Source organism: Oreochromis niloticus, linkage group LG2 (assembly GCF_001858045.2).
Source record: "Oreochromis niloticus isolate F11D_XX linkage group LG2, O_niloticus_UMD_NMBU, whole genome shotgun sequence".
Taxonomy (NCBI): Eukaryota; Metazoa; Chordata; class Actinopteri; order Cichliformes; family Cichlidae; genus Oreochromis; species Oreochromis niloticus.
In genome coordinates, this window is record NC_031966.2 from 13359357 (window position 1) to 13370687 (window position 11331).

The 11331-nt window shown below is 38.2% G+C and overlaps 1 protein-coding gene across 1 annotated transcript; it reads left to right on the forward strand.

Annotated features, from left to right (window-relative positions):
• The first annotated feature begins 483 nt into the window (after positions 1–483).
• On the forward strand, positions 484–6972 carry lrit3a (info leucine-rich repeat, immunoglobulin-like and transmembrane domains 3a). The gene is made up of 4 exons (XM_003443445.3): positions 484–787; positions 2080–2546; positions 4470–4775; positions 4913–6972. The coding sequence occupies exons 1-4, from the start codon at positions 672–674 to the stop codon at positions 5932–5934; spliced, it is 1911 nt and encodes a 636-aa protein (XP_003443493.2). The 5' UTR covers positions 484–671; the 3' UTR covers positions 5935–6972.
• The last annotated feature ends 4359 nt before the right edge of the window (positions 6973–11331 follow it).

Here is an 11331-nt window from a genome sequence, read left to right on the forward strand (position 1 = left end):
CCCAAAGCGCTTTACACAACCAGTCATCCACCCATTCACACACTGGTGATGGCAAGCTACATTGTAGCCACAGCCACCGTGGGGCGCACTGACAGAGGCGAAGCTGCCGGACACTGGCGCCACCGGGCCCTCTGACCACCACCAGTAGGCAACGGGTGAAGTGTCTTGCCCAAGGACACAACGACCGAGACTGTCCGAGCCGGGGAACAAGGCGAACACCCAACTCTTGAGCCACGATTGCCCCCTAACCCCTCTGGAAATTACGCCCCTGTCAAAGTTGAATATACACTGTGGTATTAAAAAAAGAAAGACAGAAGAGAACAAAAACACTAAATGAATAGATTAACAGAAGAAGGCTGATTCACGTGAGGAAACATCTTTCCAGAACTGGCTAGCGTGCCACATTGGTTAGCTTCCGTGACCCTGTCAAGCCTAAGAAATCCTTCACTAATCCCACCCCTCCTTCCCATCACCCCAGTCAATCTGACAGGTCACCTGTATTAGATCCTCAGCCTACCGCTGCCTCTTATGAACTTTTAAAGCTCTTTTAATTTGTTTCTATTTGTTTTTTTGGAGTGGGAAGAATAATTCTTCTGTCTCTCAAGGCATCCGAATGTCTTTTTTCCTGAGATCCCCTCGATGTGAGCATTTTGGGTGCATTCAGTGACATCATGCGACGACTTCTGTGCCTGCATGCATTCCTATGCTGCCTCACTATGGCTCATCCATTCTGTCCATCCCAATGTACCTGTGTTTTTCATGGACGCACCGATGGAACAGGAACCAGGTAAATAATGCTTTGTGGATACATAAACTGTACGTGGCACATTTTAAAAATATCTAAAAATGAAGGACATTTTTTTCAATTTATGAAGAGTTATGTAGCCTGCGAGTGCCCCCTAATTAGGTCATCTTGTGAAAGGATAATACTTTTTACTTGTAAGAACTTAATTTAACTATATGCCACCTTCAGTGCTCTTATTCTAAATAAGTAAATGTATAGCAGAAAGTTATATGTTCATAGGGATCATTTACATGCTTACTTATGGTGTATGTAAAAACCACCAATTTTTGGTGACCAAAAAAATCCTAACTGGAGATCTAGCAACCAAAAATGATAAAGTCTTATATTTACCATGCTCTAAGAAAAGCAACTGTTTCTCAAGCATTTAATTTAATTAACTCTTCACAGTGGAGGTAGGCCGTATTGATCCGTAATAACATAATGTATGTTATCTGGCATAGCACCAAGCTATTTATAGGGCTACCTGAGAAAGACCTAATGACCCCCAGCATAATTAGTCCTATTAGTACTATACCCATATTCTAGGATGCATCTAGAAACAACAGAGTACTACAGTAATAGTAGATAAAAAAGTTGTGTTTTTTTTTTTGATAATTGTGGAAGAATCACTTTGTATATACGGATAGATGACAAAAATCAGATATTAGGCAACCCCATGCTTCCCAAACTATTGAAATGCACCTTACTACTGATTTTACAAGTCTCTCAAACTCCACTGAAGTTATGGAACACCATTCCTCTAAAATAGATTGCTTCAGATATAGTTTGGTGGTTTGTTCAATTAGGTCAAGAATTGATGACTAGAAAGGCCATACACTGCACAATTCCCATCAACCCATTGAGTGATGAGTTGAGGAAGTCAGGCTCATAGGACAAATCATTGCTAGAAGAAGGCTATACTCAGAAACAGCTATGTATTCATTTGTCATGACAACTCCCTCTAAGGGAGGCTAGTACAGGATAACACAGCCACAAGATCCTCTCAGTGTGTACAGACCAAGAGTTATGGTTTTTCCTTGAATATGTCACCTGTCCTTATATCCAATTATGTCAATTAAAGCATCATACATACAGTGTAGATTGTTAGAACTGGTGTATGTATGAACAAATCAAGGGATGTATACCAATGTTACACCTATTTGAAAGATCAGTGTTTCCTTAAAACATCTGTATCTGTATTACTCTTCATAAAACAGGCATTAGCTGTTAATAGGATGAGATCATAGAGATGAGATAAATCTCACATGAGATAAATTTCTTTCTTTGATTTTCAGATCTGTGCTGTGCAATGACCCAGACATGTCTGACATCCCTGTCAATGTCCCCGTGGACACAGTCAAACTTCGTATTGAAAAAACTGCGGTACGGCGAGTCCCAACAGAAGCTTTTTACTACTTGGTGGACCTACGATACCTCTGGATTACCTATAATTCCATAACCTCAGTGGATACTGGAAGTTTCTACAACCTAAAAGTGCTCCACGAGCTCAGACTGGATGGAAATATGATCTCAATGTTTCCATGGGAATCTCTCAAAGAGATGCCAATGCTGAAGACACTGGATCTTCACAACAACAGAATTAATAATGTTCCCACCGAGGCAATTCCTTACCTCCGCAACATTACCTACTTGGATCTATCCAGCAACAAATTAACCACCCTACCCTCTGAGCTCATGGACATATGGCCACCATTTAATGGTCTACCTGTATCTTCTAATGCCTCCCAGAAAGTAGTGTTAGGTAAGAATAAAATGCTCTGTCTGACTTGGTTTGTAGGACACTTTTGGGGTTATTTGTAATTACTCCAGGAACTTCTTTCTATCACCTGTTAATCTAGCCAGATTTGTTCTCACTGAGCAGTAGTGTCTGCCAGGAAAAAGTCAAATGAGCTTAATCTAAGCAGTGGCAGAGCTTACATTAAATGTACATTATTGCCTGATTAACTGCAAAATAATTAACACAATACAAGTGGATGTGTTTAGAAAGAATCAAAGAGAGAAAAGAAAGAGAGAAAAACAAAGTAAGAAAGTTGCATTAATTCGATCACTCTATGGAAAAAAAGCTACTTGTAGTATAATCTGTGATACTCTGCATATCAAGTTGTTAAAGATAGACTAAAGCCAAACCCCTTAATGTGTTTATGGGCTGTTTCCCTGCCTTTAGCGGAGCTGTAGTTTACTTCTCAGGAACAAGTTTAGACCTGTGTTGTCTGGGTCAAAGTCCAGACTTCAGATTAATAAGCCCCACTGCGGTGGCCTTGTTTTAACTGTGGTTAAGTCTGAACCGTGTGTCCTCTAGAAACCCCCCGTGTCTGAGCTTTAACCTGAAGATTCACATTCACAAGTTCAGACACAGTGCACACAAGGCTTAACTAAAGTTTTAAACTTCAGGTTTCAGGTTTATATTCAACAAAAAGTTTAGAAAAAAATAGTATTATACTATTGGAATAACATAAATAATTTCAGACCGTTTTAATGTATGTTATTTGAAATAAATGTTGGAACAATTTTCTTATTTACACTAGAAAAAATGGCTACTGACAGAAAAAAAGAACCCCACATTAAAGTGGAAAACAGAAAACAATGTGTGACAGTCCAACCTGGTATGACTGCACACAAATGCCAAATATCAAAAGACATGAAACTAACAACGTAACAGTATGAAAGTACGTAAACACAAAATCAACTGAGCCATCAGATATATGGCAGTGCTAATAATTGTGCAAAATCACACGCTGTTTATTTTTTATTTAGTCTTTTCTTCTTTGTATGCAAGTGAATGAATGTCTCCGGTACCTTCGGAGCACTGACAGTCTGAGGTTAGGGCCAGATAGTTTATCCATGCCAGAAGAGCCCCTGTGTACCTGAAGGAAATACAGGATTAAGTGACAGGAAAAAAATAGGCCATGCACAGGAGGAGAACTTCTTTAGTGTATCATAAAAGTACTTTCTGTTAATATTAAATAGGAGCTATGCTAAACTTTATTATTTTGAATTAAATCCCAACTATACACAGACTTTCAGAATGTCATTAATGATGAATTGTTATCAACAACTTTATTTTCAAAGTGCAATAAATGTGCAATTACACAAAAGTCTGTAGCCATTCTCTTAAACTGGATTACAACTATGTTTTTAGTGATTGTTCGATATTTGTGCTAACACACTAAGCTAATGGAAAAAGTATGCTACCAAAAAAACTGGAGGAAGGCCAAGCACAGCTTAGGTACTTTGCCACTGTTAAGACAAACTAATCTGCTTAATGGGCTTTAGTATCCATTGGTACATGTGCTTACCTATTGTGTGCACCAGGTGTTTACAGTGAGTTGTAAAGTAAACTTCATTACTCGCTTATGAAAGGCTTCCTTCCACAGTTCAATTATTATGCCTAAATTGAGAGTTTAAAGCCAAAAAGAGAACTAAAAATACAAACGCATTGTAGGCTGATGAATAGCATCAGCGTAATTTGTAGTTTTCCTTATAACACCATACTCGCTGCAGCTCTTTGAAAAGTATTGCTAGAGCTCAATGTGGACTTCTAAAGAGTTTTCATAAATGTGACTTTATCTTTTGCCCTTTCACTGCTAGAATACCATCTTAGTATCCACTTTTCTTAATGTTGAAACTGACAAAATCACGTGTCCTTTTTTCTTTTCTTCTTAAGGCCTCCAAGATAATCCATGGTTCTGTGACTGTAAAATCTCCAAGATGATTGAGATTTCCAAAATGGCTGAGACACCAGTAATTTTGATGGATCTATTTTTGACCTGTGCTGGACCAGAAAATCTTTCAGGTGTTCTTTTTCAGCATGCTGAACTTGAAAACTGCGTAAAACCATCAGTGATGACTTCTGCAACCAAGATCACATCTCCTTTGGGCAGCAATGTTCTCCTGCGATGTGATGCTTCAGGTTTTCCAACACCAACACTTTACTGGGCTAAATCTGATGGCTCACCAGTCAGTAACACAGGTAAATATTAAAGCTCCAGGAAATCATAATTTATCCAATTTTTACAGTTTGGGCATTTTATGCTGACTCAAGCCTCATCCAAAGCTTCATAGTGATATATGACATATAGCTATGTCTGCTTTTGTTCCACTCTACAGTCCAGGAGTCACCTGGAGATGGCATCAGATGGTCCATCATGAGCTTGCATGGAATACTGTACAAGGATGCTGGTAACTACAACTGCAAAGCTAAGAATGTCGCCGGCAGTGTGGAAGCCACCATTTCTCTCACTGTTGCTGGTACCATTGGCACTACTGTCCCCCCACTAAGACCTGGCGTTGGCACTGGACCAAGCAGTGTGGCCACAACAATAATTCCACCGACATTCATTCCTGACTCATTTACGTCGACGGTTCTCCCAAGAGCATCAACAATTGCTTTTTATAGAAAGTTAAAGCCAACCCCTAGCAATGGTTTACAAAAGTCTAAAGTTAAGCAAGCAAAAAATGAGCAAGGAAGCAACGTGACAAAGCTTGCAGCCGATGAAAAAAGCAAGAAAAGCGACCCATCAAAGTCTATTAGGGACCTAAAGATTGTTGAGGAAACAGCTGACAGTGCAGTGTTGCTGTGGACTGCAGATGGGTTACCAAATGATGCTCCACTTACAGTTGTATATTCACCCTATGGTGAGGATGACACTAAAAGGACAGTGGAGACTAATGCTGGCAGTGGAAAAGTACTCCTAGATGGACTGTCGTCTGGGATGAGGTACTCAGTTTGCCTTGTAGCAAAAGGTACTGCTGCTGGAAAAGATCCCTGTATTGATTTTTACACACTGGACAATGTAGAGGATGGTGGGCAAAACCAACTTTTCATCATCATAAGTGGCATTGCCTGTGCTTTGGTTTTACCTCTTATTATCCTGCTGCTCTACAAGATTCTCGCTCTTTATTGCAAAGGACGCAACACCGGATTGAATGAAGAGGACCTTGAAAAAGAAAGCTATGTCAAGTTTGAGACGATATCAATGAAACAAAGAAATCTGAACTCTCACCCAACTGAGCTTTGGGCAAGGAGACCAACTAATGAATCAGAGCGAATGCTCCTGTGTTCCCGATCAAGCATAGACTCCCAAATGACCTATAAAAGTGACAGTTCTCGGTCTGAATATCTCTGCTAAAGCAGGAAGCCATGGTTAATGTTCACGCACCATGGTAGTACCACATTATATGAGATACTCTTTACACGCCTTTTGTGACATTGATAAAAAATATCAGATATAAAATTGTTCATAAATATATATTCATTTAATTACATCTGCTCTGGATCAGAGAATTAAACCATCACACTGTATAGTGTAAGCCCATATAGAAAAGTCTTACTACTTGGTAGCCAGGTAACTTTCCATTGCTGTTATTTTGTGCTAACAAGACCAGCTCCCAAGTTAAACTAATGGGAAAGACCAATAACTGCAATTCCAATGGGACACTGGAGACATTATCACTGGAACATAAAAATTGCATTTATAGAAATTTTAACAATTTAAAAGTTTGGTAACTGCCCTAAAACTAGTTTTTGTTTTTTGTTTTTTCTCAAAGGTAAACCTTCAAGTGAACTTTCCTGAATCTCAATTGTACAGTTGTATGGACTGACTTGATTTTAAGCGGTTCGGCTCTTGTAAAGTAGATTATTTGGGGGCAGGATATGTGCCAAACAAACATTTTTTTGCCATTACTATTTAAATTCAGGATTTTTGTCTTCTGTTTGTAACAGCTCTGGTTATGACTTTATTTTGAAAGGCTTTAGCATAGTTAAAGAACCTTCCCCAGACAATATATTTATGATTTCCTTATTTTTAAAGCCTTATATAACAAAATAAATTAAAAGTCACTACAGCACAACACATGATTATAAATGGTATCATACAAGTAATTAGCTGTATATGATCTTTGATGTCTTTTTTGATGCCAAAGTTGCAAAGTGTCAGGTATGAATATTGTGATAGCGTCAGACAAAAACCCAGATTTTTCCATAACATTTTCATGATCATGCTGGCTTTAAACATTAAGCCAAACGTTGCCTTTATAGAAAAGTACTGTCAGTGTGTTTGTATATAACAGATTGACTAATATTGCCACTTTATATGACATGGTGTATGTATATAATTGTCTATAAATGCACTGTGCATTTGTTTTTAATAAACAGAACAACTGTGGAATTATAAGTTGGACATATTACTACATTATGTGATCTGAGTAGATAGGTGTAACATTTTCATATGAAGAAGGCATCTCAATGCAATTTTCCAAAACCTAACAAACTGGTTAAAGAAAAGAAACATTTTTGATGGATGTTTATACATTTACTTTAAATTATTATATATAACAATATGTCTGTGTGGTATGCTTAGTGCACATTTTTTAAAAGTACAAAGAAAGAAAGACATTTTAAATGTGATCATTCAGTTATCAACAGGCCCAGCTAGATTTCTTTAACAAAATCAACAGGTCACAGCTGCCATTCACGCTGATCTGAACAGTCACTGGACTAAATCCTGTTCAGAGATACTTCAAAGTCACCAGGAATAGGAGGTTGCAGAATTATACCCTGTTTACTGCAGATGTACTGCAAATGTCAGCACTATGTGCAGGCATATTATATTCATGAATAGGCTTTTTGTGTAGGTGTGTAAAAATTATTATAGGTGTTGTGGGGTCTGGTAAACATAGAGGCATACGATGAGTGGTACCTGAAAAACAATATCCTGCACCGGAAACATACTCAGGATGTCTTCTTGAATCAATGATTCAGAGATTAAATCCTTTGCAACTCCATCCTTACCAGGCACAGGTGATAAGACACCATCAGGTAAGCTGGAAATTGATTTCACTGGAAAAGCAGGTTTACCACTGGACTGTTAAAATTGATGTATAGCATAAGCACTAACTACAGGGGATTCACACTTCGCACTTTGCCTCACTGAAGAAGAGAGTCCACCTGTTAGTAACTTCTGATAAGGGAGAAACAATATCATTTTGGGCCATAGATAACTGAATCAGCTCTTTACCCTCTCAGAGATGCATGAATGTGCATGGGTGTTTGCCCAACCACTCTACATGTGCTTCATGAACTTAAAGAAGGGCTATGACTATGTGCACAGTGGGTGGGGTGTCCTGGGGTGGGTATTTTCGGTGTATGAGCTATTTGGTGCATTGTTATGGGCTACTGCAATAGTTCCTGTACTATTGTAGTGAAACCATGGTTTTCTTTACCAGTACAAGTCAAATCTGTTTCTGGTAGAGTTGGAATCTGCCAGGGTTACACTTTGTCACAGATTCTTTTCATAACTTTTATGGACAGAATATCTAGGAGTAGCCAAATTATGGATGGATTTCTCTTTGGCGGCCTTAGGATAACCTATTTGCTTTTTGCGGAAGATTTGGTTCTTTGGTTCATAACTTTTATAGACAGAATTTTTAGGCACAGCCAAGTAGTGGAAGATGTCTAGTGTGTGGCCTCAGGATCAACTCTTTGCTTTTTGGAGAGGATGTGATCTTGCTGGATTTATCAAACAGTGAACTTTAGCTCATACTGGGGTTGCTTGCACTCTAGCATGAAGGAGCAGGGAAGAGAATTAGTACCTTGAGGAAAAGGCTGAAATACCCATTTGGGTTGAAGTTACTGCCCCAAGTGGGAAAACACCACAAAACTCCCATTTGTTTAAAGAGGATTCGATTTTAAAATCATTTAAAGAGTCTTGGAGCATGGCTCCAGTGTTCTGGCAGTAATTTGCTTTATAGACACAATGTTTTATAGTGTGTCTTCTCCTAGTACAGTAGCTCCCAATGTATTAGACTAGGGTTTCATAAAGGGGGAATATATGCTGATAAAATGTGGCTAATAATGTAATTGTAGCTAATAACCAATTCTAGATTTACATTTTCTGTGAGATTTAAACCAAAAAAATAATAATATCTCCCGGTTCTTGAGTCCCAATATATCTTCTAAACTCAGTGTGTTACACAAGACTGTCATTGTGATAATTACTCCTTTAGGGTTTTGTTTTCAGCTCTTAGCGAAGATGCTTGCTTTTCTGAAGTTTTTAGTAGCTTTGGAGGTTGAAATCCTAATTAGCAGTTGCAATAAGTGTTCATTAGGCTACATTAGGCTAATGCAAGGAAGAATTTTCTCGCCAAGAACAATGGACACATTACATCTAACTGTATAGTAAGGCAGAAGAAAGAGGATTGCCATCTTGTTGTTCATTTTTTGGGGGGAGGAAGAAGACTTTGATTCCTATTTTGCAGTTATGTTATTGCTAACATGATTATGCTAGTATGAAAGCAAACACAAGCATCTGAGCTTTTGTTTAGCTCCCTACATCATGTACTTCAAGAGGTTTCACTGCAGTATTTTTGTAACTTTTTGTCAGATGTAAAACTTCCAGTCACTCCCATTTGTTTGTTTTTTTTTTCCTTTTCATATTTTATTTTATACATTTATTTGTACTTTTTCTTTCTTTCTTTATGTATGTAATAGAGCTGCCCTTATAAAGGCCATGCTTTTGCATGCAATACACAAACTACTTCCCCACCAGATTTTCTGGCAACATAAATATGTATTGCAGCAAGGGAATTGGAATTTTCTGGAACACTACTATGGTGTGCATGTAACCTGCATAATCTGTGATGCCAGCTGTGTTTCTGTCATTGAAATAGCTTGTTTTATTTTCCACAACAAAATGAATACATGGTTGACTAGAACAGGCAAGGATTTTAATGACAGCTGTCAGAATAAGGCAAGAAGGCTGGGAAACAGACAAAAAGACAAAACAAAAAGACGAATCAACAGATCAATGAAAAAGAGACAAATTTAGTTTTGTTTTAGGTGCTATTTACCTGATGTGCTTGAAAAAACAACAACATTGAGACAGAGCAACTGAATGTGACATACTTCACTACCATGACTGGTGCCATTATAGCAGTCTTATAGCAGAGAGCTGACCACATTTATCCTTCGATCCTTAAAGCAGTGAAGCACCATCTTAATTACACCAAATATTATAGAGCATCTGGATATTAGTCAATACCTTTGTAACTATAAAAACTACATATGAGCCTGGTAAATATTAAAATAGATAAAGTATACCATGTTTCACCACACTACATCAGATAAATTTACACTACACAGTACACTACATCAAATAAACAATATATAGTAACAATCATTAAACATACAGGCAAGAGAAGAAAAAAGAAATAAACAGTAGCTAAAAAAAAAAAAGAGAAACAAGGTGTAAGAGCAAAGCTTCCAAACGGGACACAAACAACCATCTGGTGGTTGACAGTTTTGCATTTCACAGAGAGACACAAAAATACTAAAAATTGTTGACAAGGTTTCCTGATGACTCAGGTGAACAGGAATAAATCTGACCGTGGAAACAAATAAGCCAATAACAAGAGTGCCAAAAGGGCCATGTTATGGTGAAGGAATATTTATAAGATCCAGGACTTCTGCTACTCCCCTTTCCATAAGGAGGAAAATACTAAATATGGTGCAGAAGTACGAATAGGAAAGGACTGAGCCACTACCTGCAGCCCTCTTCGGGAGGCAACTGTATTTCCTGTGGAAGCCCCACTCCTTTAACGTATGTGACAGTAATAAACTTATCCAGGGCAGCTCACTGAGGGTGGTGTTAGGCCATCTACATGCTGCGACTCAGAAGAGGCTGTTGCAAATCTTCTTTCCATCACAAACAATATCCTCCATCATCTACACAGTGTTCTGGCTACCCAATGAGGATCTTTAGCCATAGACTAAGAATGAATAAATCTTTTATTGAATGTCACAAGAGATGCTTCCTCAGTGTGTCCATGCAGTTACTTAATCACACTTAATCAATTCTTTTTTAATTGCATTATGACTGAAACTAAAATGGCATGTTTTTTAATGTTTTTAATTTTACAACTTACAAAAGAATCTCCTTGTGGGAATAAAAAATCCTTTTATTCTCATCTTCAGAACTGGCAGCATTTATCTTACAGAAGCAGGAGGTAGTTTTTAATACAGCTATAATAGCCACACTCTCACCATGTCCCAGATACGGTTTCTACTTGATGATTCATAGCTATGTGTCACTGTCATCCAACACTGTCACCTGAAGAGTAATTATGAACATTAGACTTTTATTCTTACCTCCCAGGGTGAAATTGTGCGAAAAGGTCAGTGCCCTTCAGTGTGTTTGTCTGGGGACAAGGCAACTTTCTCAGCATTATAAATCATACTGCTGCTCTTTAGTGAGGACGTTGTTCCTGACAATGTCCTAGTCATGCTGGGTATGAATAGAGGTTGTAGTTCCTGGCCTCTGTTAATTGTCATGCTGGGCAAGAGGAGGACAAACAATTTAAGGATAATCTGCTCCACTCTTCCATCGTTCTCTATAAATTACTCATTCTGCTCATTCCTTCTGGGAGCCAGAAGAACTTCGACAGGAGACAGTATAACACACTGACTCTTCATTCACACACACAGGACACAAAACAGAGGATCTACTGTGTGTGCGGCATGTGTAAATTAC

What these genes read in the sequence shown, in the direction of transcription:
- lrit3a (XM_003443445.3), top strand. Translation starts at nt 672, where the DNA reads ATGCGACGACTTCTGTGCCTGCATGCATTCCTATGCTGCCTCACTATG. An exon ending in CTCCCAGAAAGTAGTGTTAG is followed by an intron (nt 2,547 to 4,469) that starts GTAAGAATAAAA and finishes TTTCTTCTTAAG; the next exon opens with GCCTCCAAGATAATCCATGG. An exon ending in CTCACCAGTCAGTAACACAG is followed by an intron (nt 4,776 to 4,912) that starts GTAAATATTAAA and finishes TCCACTCTACAG; the next exon opens with TCCAGGAGTCACCTGGAGAT.